A 16804-nucleotide genomic window follows, 5' to 3' on the forward strand; every position below is an offset into this window, starting at 1 on the left:
AAAAATCGTGTCCGCCATCTTGGATTTACAAATAAGTGCTATATTCGTTTTTCATCGACAAAACCGAGCACATCTGTAGGCACCTGATCGACAATGTCGGGCAAATCTGTAGGCACCTTTAACTTAATGATGAGTTAAGCAAGATACAATTTCCCCACTTTTGAGGGAAATGTTATTCCATGGCATCATTATTTGTATATTTGTGTGCGTGCCGACGAGCGTAGTTACAAGTTGCTTACGCCTACATGAATTTGGTTTTTGCCTCACTTGTGACAGTTCGTTTGATATGAAACTATCATTCTATGCGTTATTATTCTAAGACATTAACCTTTTTTTTTTTGTTAATCCGGGGGAATCTGCTTACAGATACCCCGGCCCCGCGGGGGCAGAGTCGGAGTTATGTGGGACTGCTAACCTACTAAAGGACCACATTATAGGAGCACGTAAAATTATCTCAATTGCCAATATATAAAATAATAGTTATATAAAAATGGCTTTATATAAAATGTGAATATTATTACCAACGAGAATTATATGAAATTGCTTATAGGAACTGTATTTGGTCCAAGTGAAAATTATATTTAATTGGGTGTTATATCTTTTAAAATTACTTTGAATTATAAGGAATAAAAAAATCAAATAATTACCATTATACCTAATTGATTTTCAGAACTATGAAAAACATTCTATGTCCGGAATAAAATAATAACAATTCTGATTGATAATTGAAAAGGTTTCTACTAAAAAACGTTTCAATTTAAGGCCCCAAACTCGAGAGGGACAATATGTATAATGGACTATGGTCATAGTATACTGTCCTCGTAACGAAAAAAGGCACAACTACGCGTGCTTTATACAGCAGTCGTGCCTTTTTTTGTTCTGGGGGCAGTATACTATACCATAGGTTCCCAATCTTTTTGTCTTACTACTCATTTAGGCAAGATAAAAAAGTTTCAACACCCACCACTACAAAAAATTATTGAAAAAATGTATTTTTTATATTAACATAATACTAAAAATGAGAAGGAAAACAAATATATATACGTACAAGTAGTGTAGTTTCTAAAGACAATTCAAGTTTTTTATTCAAATGCGGTGCCCACCGCAGGGAGTCCTAGGGCTGCCCAGCCCTAGGACTCTTCAGCGCCCACTGGGGCGGTAGGGACCACTTTGGGCAACTATAGTCTAAACTCTTCTAACAGCGTCTGCTGGTAAATAATTTAACGACCTCAATGGCTCAATAGTTTGCCCTATGGGTATTGGTGAGAAGTGCCCGGGTTCAATTCCCGGTAGGATTATTTTGGGAAATTAACTTTTCTAAATTGATTTTGGTATGACAGTTCTGGGCAGTGCCTCAGAGGGAATTTCCTTGTTTGGGCGTGATAAATTGGTACTATTGTCAAAAAATAAATAATTAAAGAGCTACAAAAAACCACCTAAAAGTGAAAATCGTGAATATTTTTTACTGAATCTGTGATACAAACATTTACAGATTTATGAGTACAGGGGAGCAGCAGCTGCAGGTGACCTTGTGGCTGGCTATCCTTCAGACTTACTTAATGCTGATGCAGATGCCCACCATAGGATAAGGACACATATTTTTTACAGATTTTTCAAGGTATAAATTCCTAATTTTTTACTATTACAAAAATCGATGGTTGTGTCGTATTTAAGATTATTCTGAGATTCAAGCACATACTTTATATTAAATAAGACTCAATGTCAACATTACAAATTGAAACATTTATTATTTCAGTCTCTAAGTCTTAGGACGCCTCCAAATTAGATGCATAAAGAAGTGCTACAGTGGCGCCATAGTGGCGCTGCATTTAGAAGCGCAGTTGTACCGCCACTGTCGTGAAACGCGCGCGCCATATTTGCAGTCACAATTAGTGAACTCAAAAGTACTAAAGCGTTACAGACATGCGGCTGCCGCGCCGCAGTCGCGCCACTGCAGCGACTTCCAATTTTCATTATTTTTATGTATTCCAGCCAAAATATACAGTAAATGTGTGCCAACAAAGAGAAGTGCAGCAAATGCGAAATCCCCAGCACCCCTTCATGGAGCAACAACTCAATAGAGAATGCAGCTTATTTACAGAAGATGGCCGTTATGTTATTGTCGGGTCAGCTGCACACATACCTGATGACTTGAGACCACACTTCTATCATATTCATAGCAATAACGAGGCTGTGACACCAACTATTAGGTATACATATTTTTTATATTAAGCAATATTTAATACTATTTAAGGTTAATTATCAAATTTAATTTTTAATCAAAATGAATTATAAGTGTGCTCTTAAATTAAAGGTGTGTTAAGAATTGATTCTTAGTGTAGTACTCCCCATACATAAGCAATACTTGACAATGCGCTTTAAATTCTTTGAAACGCACTTAGGTATGCTTGGAAAAGTTTATTTAGTTTTGATGCTCTCTGCAGTAGACATCAAGCATATATTCACTATGTGAAGATATATTGGCACGATTCGTCATGCTTCCTGTGGATGAAATTGTGACTCGAGAATATCAAAGTAGGTGCAATAGCAATAATGCTTGGCAAGATGTTGAAAAAATTGACAAAGTTGATAGCCAAACTTTACCAGTGGGGAACCCTTGTAGTGGTACAATGTGAACCTTAATTTACCGATATGCACCATTTTTAAGTAATAATTAATGTTCCATATTGTTGACCCTTACATTCTAATTGCTGTTTGCAGATCTGCACTCGAAGATTATTCCCTCCATTTAGTGGATTTGCATCATGGAAAGCTATGTGATACAAAACATTTCAGAATAGATAAAATCTACCTCTCACACAATCAAGGAATTTACTTGTACAAAGAAGTGTTGGCTGTGTTGTCAGTGCAGCACCAAACAATACATTTATTCCAAATTGTAGAAGGAATGTTGATAGAAATAAGAAAAATAGGCAGGTTTTGTTATGATGATGATCCATTCATTGTCAACTCTGTTTTTGCACCTCTAGTCAATGAAAGGCCTTTCCATGAAGAGACAATAAATAGCTTAAAACATAGGCTTCTAGTATTCCTCTTTAAAAGGGCAAAAGCTATTAGTGATGAAACGGGCGATCCATTGGAACTTAGAAAGTTTTACAAATACTTTGATATGTTCAAAAGTTTACGGATGTGGAAAATGCAGCTTTTAGATGAAGATCATCTTTTTATCAAGTACGCTAGTGAGGAGGTTGTAACGCTAAGGGTACAAGAGCCTAACAGCCAGTCTTCTTTCTTTGTTATATACAACATAAGTGAAAGCAAGATACTGGAAGTGTATGAAAATACATCTGAAGGTCTACTGCAGCTTTTTGAGAACTATTGTGACTGTTTTAGAAACGCACGACTATGCGCTGATTCTCAGTTTACTTGTTCTCCTTCAAACAATTTGTATGCAAGATTGACACAGCAAAGGTTCAAACAAACAATAGTAAGAGCTATCTATGGCGGTCGAACGGAAGCAACGAAGAGAATATTAGCGCAGTTACCGATAAGCGCACAGTCTTATAGTGGATCTCCATATTTGGACCTAGGACTGTTCAGTTATGACGACAAATGGGTATCTGTTATGGAGAGACCTAAGGCATATGGGGAGTACCCTATTCGGTAGGTATTATGTCATTTCTTAAACTGAATAAAAATTTTATTTACTTGTATAGAAAATTCATACTTTGCCTTTTTTTGTAGGTTTTATGCCCGCGATTCAGGCCTATTGAAGTTTAAGATTTACGCAGGTGTATTGGGACAGTCGGTGCCAGCGAGCGCCAGACGGTTGGTCGCTTTCACCTTCCACCCCACAGACCCTTTTGCAATAAGCGTACAGCGCACAAACTCAGAATACATTGTCAATTTTCATATCAGAAACGCTGTACTTAGTTCCTGCGCCTTTGGTGATCATCTTGACTATTCTCACGTATCTTAATGTAATTATTTTGAAGTAATTACTGATTATAAGCAGTATAGCGAAAAATATTGACTTGAAAGGAGTAATATTGACCCAAAATCATTTTGTAGTAACTAGATCTGCGTCTTATCTGCAGCCGCAGGTTGACGCTTGGTTCACCACATGCACACATCACCGAGAGGCGAGATCTAGTCTTTAGAATTCAGCTGACTGAGGCATTAATAAATAAAATAGACTGATATTTTTGTATATTGTATACGTTGACAGTGAGTGTACTCGTATTATCAGGCGAAAATGTAAATGTTGACAAATTGTATATGTACAATGTTTGAGAAGCACTACCATGTAGTGTAATATGTTATAGCTTATTAGTAATCATAATAAATTATTAAGCTAGGAATTGTGTAAACGAAATACTATTCTAGAATATATTATTATATATATTAATATATTCTTTTTTACGATCGAATGTGAAAATTTTTATATTGAAATACATGACACATTTCCTTCACTTGAATAAAATGCTATAACTTCGTTACCTAAGTGAAATTGTATTTTATTTTTCAGTCCTTTGCTTACAAGTTTTCTTCGTGAGTCAATTTTAATTGTGCAGATACATTTATAAGTTTGTATAGATGTCAAAATTTTTTTTATACAAAATTAATAAAAGGATTATAGTAGTTATTTAGAAATAAAGGAAGAAGTCGTATCAGGAACACAAGTTAGGGCGCTAAACAGAAAGTAATGAAGATTGCTCCGCAGACCAGAGTGTAGCTCCTAAATTAGAAGAATAATAATTCAGTATAATTTAATAATTCACTGCGAGGAATAAATATTATGTACAGTCATCAAGCTAGTGTGATCCTCTGTGGCCGGACCACCTATAAGTAGTCGGATACAGTAGTACAAAATAATTAGCACCTAAAGTCTATTTTCCTAGACATGCAACAAAATAAATAATACCTCAATAGTTTACGAAATTTTTAACTACTTAGGTGGTTCGGCCGCAGAGCAGTACTCTCCCGCCGCGCCAGTGCCACCTTGGATTTAGAAGAACGTGATACACTTTTAATAAAGCAATATTCCCACAAAATAGTACCTACCTAATTATACACTTTAGTTCAAATATCGCCTCCAGTGCAACGGAACAAGATCCGTCAACGTGTAGCTTGATATAGTTTAGGTATAGTTTTCAGAATGAAGATTGATTAACTTATTGCAGCCAACCTTCTCTCCTAATTTGTCACTTTGCCAATTAAGAATAGTCTAAGCCTTCTTAGAGGATGGAAAAAATTCCATAGTCTAAGCCTTAGAGAATGGAAAAAAAGATTGAGACACAAAGATTTGTCAAAAATGTAAATTTTTTTCTAATTATTTGAATTAGACTATTCCCAGTAAAATAATCTTATCTATGGACCATTCCATAATCTGGTAAAATGGGCCCTTATTCTGCTAACTAAAATTTCTCCCTCTACCATTAAAAGCATTAAAAATGACCGTCCTCGCTACATAGACGAAGTTAAAATGTGGCCCTACGTGGTATAGGAAACACCGACCATGCAGTTCAATCAACCGTATTTTGGTACCGGCTTCAATAACGGCGCACCTTTCTTTCCTTTAAATACATGTTAGTTCATAACAAATTATTATTATTTATCTATTGTAGATGTAATTGTTCAAATACTTCAGTAGCCTCTATTTTTTTAAATAGTGACACGCTTTAACTTTATCTTTTAATGTAATAGCTATTCAAAACCGGTATCTATCCTCTTATACTGGATTAGCAGATTCGTTCAAGAAATTAAATTGAAACAAAAACAAAGAATGGAAGTGTTATAATTATATCCATTTGACGCCTATAAATTATATCGGATCATAAAAGAATTCAAATTCTCGCTTGTTTTTGGAATGAAAATCTGTTGTAAAATTTATCACCAGCCTTCGCGGCGCAATGCGTGCAGTCTCCCGAGGTGGTCGGTGAGGGTGAAGTCGTATCATTGGTACTACCTGACGGAAACGTACAACTATTCTTTCTTCCAACGAACAAGTGGTGTGCTCCTTTCATCACGATCCCAAATAAATCAAGCTGCTGGTTTGTCAAGAGCGTTGCAAACCCGTAAGTGTTTACAAGTACCTGTAACATCCTTGAATGCTTTGTATATAGGTATATATTTTTTTAATACTAAGTGACGGGACGAACAAGACGTGCACCTGATGATAAGCGATGCTCCAGTCCATGACAGTTGTAGTGCACTTAGAGTTGTAAATCGTAAAGATCTTAGGGGAACTGCCACTGCGCCCGTTCACCATGAGACATAAATTGTCTCATGTGCTTGTCATTACAGCAGCACCCTTACCCTTCCAAACCGAAACGCAGTTTCTCTAGTAGTAGTAGTATACAAGATCTTTGTAATTGCTGTTTTTTTTGTACAGGGTTCCGCATCCCACATATTTCCAAAACCAATTTCCTAGTGGCATACCTAGCCCAAGGTTAACTTTAGGATACAGTGGCAGCTTTGAAGTTCCGACTCCTTTCAAGGTACTCACGAATAAAATGTTTGCGTTATTTATATTCATTCTTAGATGTACTACAATGTTTCGACTTTTAGTTTCACAGCGACGGAGCCACTTCCACAACGGACATCCATTACTTTTTCCCTCGTCTCGCCAAACTTAACAACGCAACCAAATTGTGTACCGGGGTTCAGGTAGTGGTACCTGGACAGAACTCCTCATGCCAATCCGAAGCGGTATGTACAATAATATGTGGCAGATAAAAGATTGTGAAGCATTATATTACATTTTTGACAAATAGGAATTTCTTAGAATATAATATCAACGCCACTGAACTACTTGTTTGATGTTAAAATCCAGTTGGGTGTAGACCAGATCCAGGAGGGTGTAGGTGTGCAAGGGTATAGAAATTCCGTATCTTTCTGTGTGAATATGTAGAGAGATCTCTGATCGCAGGTAAGCTGCATTCCAAGCAACTGCGGTCAGCATAACTGCAGCTGCTGCAACCGAAAATGTGACAACAAAGGCGCATTCAATAGCAATAGAGAAATAAGTTCCCAAGGCGACACAAAAAATCGTTATAAAGAAGATCTCATAATATGTAAGCGCTGTGCAGAACCGAAAGTGAAACGCATCTCACACAGTCAAACTTCTATGTCGATAGACGAGACTAGCACAGAAAAGAAAATAAAAAAAGAAAAGAAAGATCATTCACAACCAAAAAAGCAGCGCAGCACACACAGTCAAACTTCTATGTCGATAGACGAGCCTAACATAAAAAAGAAAAGAAAAAAAGAAAAGAAACACCATTCACAACCAAAAAAGTGCAGCACGCACAGTCAAACTTCTATGTCAATGGACGATTCCAAATCTGAAATTAGATCTTCGAGAAGTAAGAAAGAAAAACGTGACACAAGAAAGACAAATGAATGTAGAAAAGTCAAAAGTAGACGGAGGGTAAGTGGTAAATGTAGTTGCACAAGCATAAGAAATCGAAAGGGCCATAGTAAAACCCACACTACTAAAAATCACACAAGTAAAGACAAAAAAATTAATCGTGCATCAAATACGGACTTTGTCCGTTGTACATGTAGTGATATAAGTTTATCCTCATCAAAATCTGTTGGAGAACATGATACAAGGGAACAAAATTTTGACAATAGTAGCTCAAGTAAACATTCAATAAATACTAGCTCAGAAATGGAGTGTCAATTCTGTGAAAGCTGTATATATTCGTCGTCGGATCTTTCGGCATCTGTATCACAAACGGATACAAGTCATGGAATGTCTGTTGATGAAGAAATTAAAGGTAATAGAAAGAATCTTCTCAAATCCGACGTAGGTAAGAAAAATGAAGAAAACAGGGTCATAACGGGTGGTATGACGATAAACCAAGAAATGAAACATCAAGAAAATAATAAAAAAATAGATAAAACCAGCGTTACTTGTGTCTGTTTGTACCCAGCTTCGGATGAATCGCTAGTCAAAAATACACCACCTGAAAGTGATAAACCGTTACATCTGCTAGGCAAAAATATAGCGAATTGTAGTAGTAAACCTCACGATTCGCTAGATAAGATGGCACAATTATCCCATAATAAATCAAGTAACACAGGGCCAATATATATAGCAGATGCAGATTTTTGCGAATGTTTCTCTAATCTTATACAACCATCAACCAGAGATAAAACCTTTAAGGAGATAGAGAAGGACTTAAAGAGATCAGAAAAAGCAAAGTCTTCAAAAACAAAAGAAAAAAAAGAAAAAAAACTTATGGTTGCTTGCAAGTGTTCAAAAATGTTATATTTAGTTCACATTGCTACTCAAGCAAGTAAAGTTCTAGAAAAAAATACAAAGCCCATGAGCATAGAAAACAAAGAGAATACGGATTTTCGACCTAAAGTCGATTGCAATTCCTCTAAAGCAGTGCAATCCAGAGAAACGGGAAAACAGCTATGTGGCAATTTTGGAGAAGTTTGCTGTTGTGTAACACCGGATTTTGGCAACAGTAGTCCTGTTGATGCTAATAGTGTATTCAATTTCAATAAAACTACACCTTTGCATTATCGTGCCTCATGTATACTGGATACAGCAAAACACACTCCATATATCCCAAATAGTAACTCCGTATAGGTAGTAAATTGCGAATAAGTTAACATAGAAGGGAAAGCAGCTATTTGGCACTTTCGGAGAAGTTTGGTGTTGTAAACACCGGATTTTGGCGACAATAGTCCTGTGGATTCTAATAGTGTATTCAATTTCAATAAAACTACACATTTACATTATCGTGCCTTATGTATACTGGACACAGCAAAATACACTCCATATATTCCAAAGAATAACTCCGTGTAGGTAGTAAATTGCGAATAAGTTTTTCAAGAATGTTATGTACGTAAACATACTCAACACATGTTAGTTTGTTAGTCAGCGTAAATAAAACAAATACTGAGGTGTGTAGTATTTATATCTTACTATACATTTTATATCGTGACTTATGTATTTACAACGATAAATTTATAAGTATTAATAATAGTATACGGACAACAAAAACAAATTGAGATTTTAATTCTCTAATTTTTAAACACGTGCACATAAATAAACACAACAGCTACGTCCTTAGGTACAGTCTATAGCCCAAAAGACTAGCGCACATGTCATCTTGCGAACAATTCGTCAATCAAACAAAGGAAGACACTGTGGGAATACCAGAAGATTCACATTTTCTTTCGAAACATGCTTTGGTAGAAAACGAATGACTTGCAATTACAACCTTTCTCGGTAGAATATTTTGTAACCAATTTCCACTATAGGTTATAAATAAATCGTAAAAACAATTTAACACTTAAAACTAGTATTGCATAAGAATAAATGAACGGACATTACTTTTCATAAGATTAGTCTTTGAATTCGACTAATAAACGTAATGTTGCCTTCTATGCTCGTGTAATAGGACAGAAAATGTAACGCATTCATTTTAGAATAAAAACGAATAAATGAATTTAATTATATTTAGGGTGCGTTCCAGTATATAAGACAACATTAAGTCTAACATTTCTAAGTGAGATTCGGATTTACTTTTGTTATGCCGATATACACATTTTCTTCTATATTAAATTTTTATACACTTGAGAACCCTTTATATGCATATTGTTGCCTACTTTCTCAAACTCGTATCGTAGATAGTGATTATTCAGGAGATAGCAAAACTTTCTATTTATTTTAAATATCAAGGGTGTTCATTTGGATGCATTACTTTAAGAATAGGTAAAAGCCAGTGTGTAAATATGGAGGTAATGTGAAATCAGTCTACAAAACTTTGTTCTTTAAGATATGAGTTTGAGAAAGTTAGGCGACGACGATATACATATAACGATGGTAACCAACTGGACATTTTAATAGAATGTCGAGTTAATTTCCATTGTACTCTGTTTTAAAGTTCGGGAACGCTACTTATCACACAACCTGAAAGTTGGCAAATGCAACTTGTATCTTTGTTATACAGAGAACAGTTCCGATGGAATTCTAATCTAACTATAAACTATCGACTATAGTCGTGCCAAGATGCATCCCTTTTTGACAGATAGTTTTAAGAGTCGTGACACACCCACTTTATTTAGTATCGTTAATACTAGTATAGTACTAGTTACTAATATAGTATAGGGATTTAGTAGTATTCATACCCGCCTGAGATCAGAAGGAACAGAAACAATAAGACGCATACAAGGCTATCGCACTCGTACTGATGTGCATTATCAGTATGCAATGAGTGCAAGTTGTGCCAAATCAAATTTTTACTTTACCAATACATGTTTTGAGAATTTTGTGGTTACTTGAATAATTTGTTAATATTTTTTTCAGCAAAATTAACATATGTTTGTAAATAACATAAGTAAGTAATCTTATGAACGGTGTTTGCAATTATTGATTTGATATTATACATTTATTAATGTTTTTTATCGTATAAATTTTCGATAATGGCTACACTTTTGCTTAATTTCTGGGGATACTTCTACTATAACAACCACACTACATCATTTATTTAATCACATAACAGTATTATCTTATTGCTTGCGGGACATCACTAGGTTTAAGAAAAAAAACCATAAAACATAACCGTATAAATGGCGTATCATAAATACAAACTATCACAACTTGCCGATATTAAATTAAATTATATGTTATTGTAGATAAATAATATAATTTAACCGAAATAAACACGTCGTTGGTGTTCACAGTGGAGATAAATTATATAATTATTTGTTTCCTGTTTGGACAATAATTGTTCAGTTACATTCTTTGAACCACTTCGGAGTGATTGAATAACAAACATCCTTTCCTCTAGTTTCTCATTGATAATGTTAGTGGGCTGTCGTTCCATTGTAAGAACGCCACGTGTATAGTAGAATTAGCACAAAAAACTGGCGTGAATCAGACGTTGTAGATGATAAGGGTAAATAATATATGTGTGACGAGCAATATTTAATTCCAAAATTGTGCGTGCATTATAAGTTTACAGTGCAAGTATTCGCTTTTAATTTCTATGCTCCTAATGAAAAATATATATATGTACAGTACGAACAAAGTCCTCACTTTGTATAAAAACGGTTTTTTAAGGCGACTTGTGACTGAGAAACACTTGCTATCTCGCTTATACATATTAACAGATTGAGAGAAAAGGCTACCGCTAGAGTTTGCATTGTTCACATTTAATTATGTACAGGGTGTTGTTTATGGTTTTCTTAATTTTGGTCTCGTCATGCTTAATAAATGGGACTGCGAATTATCATACATAAATTTAGGAAATATTTCAATCACATATTTCAATATCACATGAACTTTCATGAATTCCTATATTCCTATGTACATAGTATGTGTATGTATGTATTTTTACTATGTAGTACATATCAGTATTGATATATACGTAAATTCAAAACATTTTCAACATTATAAAAGGCGTGTGGCCAATAATAACAAATTATAAGGCGATTCTTAAATTAGCAATCCATCAGATCTGTCCTCCGCGCCTATTTATAACTAAACACAATGTTAAAAAATATATAAAGTGCAAACCGACACGTTGTAAACTGATTAGATAAAAATGCACTGAACGTCATCGGAGGGAATGTAAGTAATTTCCTCCTGCATCAGTATCAAATATGGATATGGATGTCTTTTTAGAATAGCGACCTATCTCAAAAAGACCTATTTCATCAGGAAGATGGTTTAAAAAAAGAGTCGAATCTAGCAAAGGCGAAGAATACATTATTTGTACGAATGGAAAGATTTTAAATTTATTATTCTGAACACAAGTGTTTGATGTAAGAAGTTAAAAAATAATTATCTTGTTAGGGTCACTATTCTTGAAAAGCAACTATACGTAAACCTCGCTTTACAGGAGGAATGTTTCAATGAAACAAATACATTCATTTATATATGCGTTCCTGTTATGTCGCAACGTTTTATTATCGATGGACGACCGTCGCGTCTAGCCTGTTCCCATATCACGACTATCTGTCGTGACTGTGTCGTGGACGCTAATTTTATCGTTGAACGATTGTCGTTCTAGCTCTTCCCATTATCACGACAGTCTGTCGTCGTAACGTCAATAAAGTCGTGAAAGACACTTAATCGTATTGTTCTATGTGTGAACAACTTCATTTAAATATGCAAGCCACGACATTTTAAACTGAACGACTGTCTGACGTCACGACATAATGGGAACGCGCCCTTAAGGCTGGGGGGGAAAATTTGTGCCTCAGAATAACATTGAGTTAACTCTCAATTTAGCAGTTTATAAAGAAAAAAAAAATTAAATTACATTGCTCGTGTGCATTCATGTATTCCATTAATATTCGGAGTGCATTGTATTCACCTGTACAGTCATCAGTCACTTTTCGCTATAATAAACGTGAAAATAATATACAAACAATATTACGAACTTTGACTAGACAGTACCATAGTACCGACGTACGAATCGCCACGCCCATAATGGCTTGAATCTTTAATATGCAATAATAATTCGTTAACTTTAGGCCTTTCAGCACACGGCTTCTAGCAGTCGGCGAACTGCTAAACCCCGAATAGCACAAATTAAACTAATATCGGACATAATTTCTCTCTAACACACCGATTTTACACGCTAACTATATTTATATTAGAGTTATTTCTTAAGCGAGGAAGTGTCTTTAATATATCAAAATAATTTATTACTTACATTACATTAATTATAAAATAACCTCGCAACCTTCACAGCACTTCACCTACATTTGTGTAAAATTTACAGTCTGAGATGTTTCGTCCTTTGAGCATAAGACGGCGATCCTCATCTCACTGGAACAAAAAAACAACAAATTGTTAGTAATTATGTTTACTGTTTTAGCATTTTACATGTACGCGATAACTCTAAGAAGTGGTATAACCCTCAGCTGCATGAGCGCTGCGCGACAGCTATGGGTATTAAGATGCACGAACCGGATGCGGATGTCCTTGCGGCGGTGGCGGCGTGGCGTCACGCATGGCGGCCAAGCGGACTCTGGTGGCAGCGAAGGTGGGCCTCTGCTGGGGGTCCTGGTGCCACGCGGCGCGCATCACTTCGTAGGGCCCCAAAGGACAGCCCTCCGGTGCTTCCATGCGGTACCCACGCTCCACATGCCGCACTACCTCCGCCAGCGGCTTAAAACAAATGCTAAAGTTATTTCTGCCAATAAGAATAATAGTAACATGCAACAATTGTTTGATAAAAAAATACGTATTTCTGGCTTAAATAGCATAAACAATAAATGTCAATGACTGTTAAACCGGTGTTAGGTACTGGTTCTAAGACACCCTGTTCAATGTCATTTTATGACAGGAGGAACATTTAAATGTAACAAACAAGTATGAAATACTTACAATTCTAGGATATGGCACTCTGCCGAACGAATAAATTTCCCAAAGCAGGATACCGAAACTCCACATATCAGACTTGTTAGAGAATTTCTGGAAAGAAGTTAAAAAGATATTGATTCTCCATGGAGCCATATTTATTTGAATCATCCAATCAAAGTAATAAGATCACGTGAAAGAAGTTAAAAAGATAGTGATTCTCCATGGAGCCATATTTATTTGAATCATCCAATCAAAGTAATAAGATCACATGTCTAATATCCACTCAACAGGAATTGGCAACTATAGTTGCCAATGACGTTGTTGCACTAAGCGGAATTGGCAACTATAGTTACCAATAACGTTCAAGCCCGCCGCGGTGAACTTTTTTTCTATTTACTCTAGTGCGTACCACCTTAAACACCGTAATCACCTTAAAATTTTTGCTAGTATTTATCAATATAACAGGTTTTCACTTGAAATTAACGGACATCCCTACCAAGCAAAGATAATAATAATATTTAAAAATTCAAAATTAATCTTTTAGGCCTTGGGAGAGGCGAGAGTTTAAAATAAATACGATAATAATAATAATAAAGCCTAGAATTTTTTTTTTGTACAGGACTTGATTTGATTACAACAATGATCTAGCGGCGGTGTTGCCACTCTTCGAATTAATTTCATGCAATTTCTTTTATTTATAAGGAAACAGCCGTGCTGCTGCAATTTGTCGTCTGCAGCGGTGTTAAGAATAGTACCTTTAAGGTATACGATACAAAAGCTACTAATACTAACATTGTACTTTAGCGCCTCCGGGGCAGTCCACTTGATAGGCAGTTTCGCCTGCACCCTGAGCGCATCGGCGGGGTCGTCCGCAGACTGGTCAGTGCGGGCCAGGCCGAAGTCGGCCACTTTAGCCGTACCCTCGGCTGAGATTAGCACGTTCCGCGCAGCGAGATCGCGATGCACCACGCGCTGACGTTCGAGGTACTCCATGCCGCAACAGGTGTCGCTGTAAATTGACAAATTGAATATATATCGAGTTCTTAGGTTTTCGCGATTGTTACACATAGGAAATAAAATATTTTTTACACATAGGAAATAAAATATATTTCCGGATTTAAATCACGTATATTTGATTTTTCAAACAAACCAACGTTTCGGGCCCTTTACAGGCCCCATGGTCGCGGTTGGCTGTCAACCGTGACCAAATATACGCGATTTAAATCCGGAAAAACGGTTGCATTTCCTAAATTGAATATAATAATAATCTTTATTGAGTCAATACAATTGCATGCTATCTTAAAATTACGAAACATTATTACACAAGGAACATATTAAGATTAAGTTCCACTTCAGCGTCCGTACTAATGTTAAATAAAACTGTAGGACAGACGCCACAAATACAAATTGAATACCTCTAACATTTCTGTAAGAGTATTAAATAAAGAATTGATTGTCATTAGTGTTTTAAGAATATTTGACATTTTGCTACATTGGATTACTATACGACTAAAGGTTCTATCCACTATAATTTATTTTAGTGTAAAAGCAATTAACTTACAAATTAAAGTTTTATACAAAAACTCAGTCACAGTGCATGTATTGTAGGATTCTATATTCTGTCGTCCATTAACTAAACCGCAGCTAAGTGATAATTGGTCAAATATCCGTTTTAAATAGCAAAAAATAGAGCACAAGATTCTCTTAAAACAGAAACAGTTAAAATTAGTTAACGTGTTCGACTTATCGGAACTTACTCTAACGATGCATAGCTGAAATATCAAACAATTTAAATATTCTAAAACTGAGTTATGGTTTTTTGTGATATCTCAAAAAAATATTTTGTCAATTAGTCGCGTTTTAGTAAGCGGACGGCAGCATTATTTTCACAATTTACGCTGCTCTTATTGTGACAGCTGATTGCTATTTACCAGTGCTACTAAAACAATTCACGTTTTAGAAAGATTTTCTTTCCATATTATACCTTAGTTTGCCAAGTAATCACTCTTCAGTAGCAGTAGAGCTCCTTGTAAAAGAGTTCGTCCAGGGAAGTAATGTTAGCATTACTGTGTTCCGGTTTCGAAGGGTAAGGTTGCTGGTGAAATTACAAGCACATGGGTCTTGTCAACTTATGTCTCAGGGTGGCGGGCGCAGTGGCAGCGCCCATCAAATCTTTGTAATTTAATTTAATTTAAAACGTAAATTACGAAGAATTAAAGTGGCACTGCAACTGTTATGGAAAGGCGTGTCTCTTACCACCAGGTGTACGATTTGTTCGTCCCGTGACTTGGTTTCATAAAAAAAACTACTGCGCGATTCCTAAATATTCGTTTAAAATTTTGAAAATTGGTTTACGAATTCTATTTGAAGCTTCTAGGCTACTTAAGAATGCCGAGATGCCGCTTTTATTAAAAACTATACAAAGCCATCACTGGTCGGGGGCCATCTCGCGGTACGAAATACTGAATTTATGTAACAGTCTTGTAAAAAAATCACCACTATTCAAAATGGATTTTTCGATCTTAAGCCCTACTTTATAATATAAAGGCGATAAACGAAGAAAACGACGTATTATTGAGTACCATACGGTCGAATGAAATTGATTTTAGTATATTTATTACCTCATCAGTAACTTGAGGTATAATGTAAAATTTTTAATTATATTAAAAAAAAATCTCTTTTCTGTCTATCTCGCGTGCTTTTCCTAAATAAAAAATCGAAAGTAGTAAAAGTTGTTATATATACTCACTAGGCGAAGTTGATCTGGTTGAGCTGCGTGACGTAGTGCCTCCCCCTGGAACGCAGGTAGTCGAGCAAGCTGCCCTGCGCACAGTGCTCCGTCACGATGCACGTGCTGCCGTTCGAGCTGAACACCAGACCCAGCAGGCGTACGAGGTTGTCGTGCTTCAGCGTGCTGTAAGCAAACATTCATTGGAAATACAACTATTATTTCATATCAAAATCGCGTATATTTGTTTTTTTTTTTCAAACAAACTAACGTTTCAGACCCTTTACAGGGTCCCATGGTCAAGATTGACTAAGATGATAAAGTCATTAACAAGTGATGTCCAATATTAATACAAACCACCCAATTTTGAACTATAGTTACAAGTTATTAATAAATTAAATGCCTTACTTTTTAATTCACCAAAGAATATTAAACAATAGAATATTAACGATTTGCAAAATATTTTAACAATATGAATATTATTCAATCGTTTTGTTGGAATTTGTTCGGTCCGAGAGACTCAGGAGACGGTTTTGCAGTGTACTTAACATACGACAGACTGAGTGGTATAACATTATACTGGCCGTTCCTTCGTCGAACGAAGCCAAGATACTGCACAAAATATATTTAGATAGTCTTAATCTAGGTTAGATGCATGAAGTAAGTAGCATTACGGAGTGACATTACCATTAAAATACGCGGTAAAGCACCTTAAATTTATATATATTATACCCAAACTCCGAGAGAAATAAATGTGTAGGCCATACTAATAT

The 16804-nt window shown here is 35.7% G+C and overlaps 3 protein-coding genes across 3 annotated transcripts in view; 2 read left to right on the forward strand and 1 right to left on the reverse strand.

Annotated features, from left to right (window-relative positions):
- The window catches only part of LOC113234800 (DET1 homolog), a 10116-nt gene extending 5814 nt beyond the window's left edge, over positions 1 to 4302 (forward strand). The window contains exons 2-5 of the mRNA XM_026470291.1: positions 1493 to 1618; positions 1993 to 2210; positions 2722 to 3624; positions 3706 to 4302. Of these exons, the coding sequence (XP_026326076.1) occupies positions 1493 to 1618; positions 1993 to 2210; positions 2722 to 3624; positions 3706 to 3940 (1482 nt within the window). The 3' untranslated portion in view covers positions 3941 to 4302. The remainder of the gene's footprint in view (positions 1 to 1492; positions 1619 to 1992; positions 2211 to 2721; positions 3625 to 3705) is intronic.
- Positions 4303 to 5316: 1014 nt separating this feature from the next.
- Positions 5317 to 8762, forward strand: LOC113234730. Its single transcript, XM_026470192.1, has 5 exons — positions 5317 to 5549; positions 5861 to 6038; positions 6356 to 6461; positions 6532 to 6672; positions 6893 to 8762. Exons 1-5 carry the CDS (start codon positions 5480 to 5482, stop codon positions 8567 to 8569), a joined length of 2172 nt encoding a protein of 723 aa, XP_026325977.1. The 5' UTR covers positions 5317 to 5479; the 3' UTR covers positions 8570 to 8762.
- A 527-nt stretch (positions 8763 to 9289) lies between these two features.
- LOC113234731 (tyrosine-protein kinase CSK) overlaps positions 9290 to 16804 on the reverse strand; it is a 45464-nt gene continuing 37949 nt past the window's right edge. The window contains exons 12-16 of the mRNA XM_026470193.1: positions 16053 to 16217; positions 14096 to 14312; positions 13328 to 13414; positions 12908 to 13108; positions 9290 to 12766 (exon numbers count right to left, since the gene is read on the reverse strand). Coding sequence (XP_026325978.1) covers positions 12764 to 12766; positions 12908 to 13108; positions 13328 to 13414; positions 14096 to 14312; positions 16053 to 16217 — 673 coding nt within the window. The 3' untranslated portion in view covers positions 9290 to 12763. The remainder of the gene's footprint in view (positions 12767 to 12907; positions 13109 to 13327; positions 13415 to 14095; positions 14313 to 16052; positions 16218 to 16804) is intronic.

The sequence above is a fragment of the Hyposmocoma kahamanoa genome, unplaced genomic scaffold (genome assembly GCF_003589595.1).
Source record: "Hyposmocoma kahamanoa isolate Upper Pololo Valley unplaced genomic scaffold, ASM358959v1 86, whole genome shotgun sequence".
Classification (NCBI taxonomy): Eukaryota; Metazoa; Arthropoda; class Insecta; order Lepidoptera; family Cosmopterigidae; genus Hyposmocoma; species Hyposmocoma kahamanoa.

Excerpts from the sequence above, each read along its gene's own strand:
- LOC113234730 (XM_026470192.1), top strand. The coding sequence starts at position 5,480 with ATGCAGTTCAATCAACCGTATTTTGGTACCGGCTTCAATAACGGCGCA. Across the intron at positions 6,462-6,531 it reads AAGTTCCGACTCCTTTCAAG|TTTCACAGCGACGGAGCCAC; the intron begins GTACTCACGAAT and ends TTCGACTTTTAG. Across the intron at positions 6,673-6,892 it reads CCTCATGCCAATCCGAAGCG|GTAAGCTGCATTCCAAGCAA; the intron begins GTATGTACAATA and ends CTCTGATCGCAG.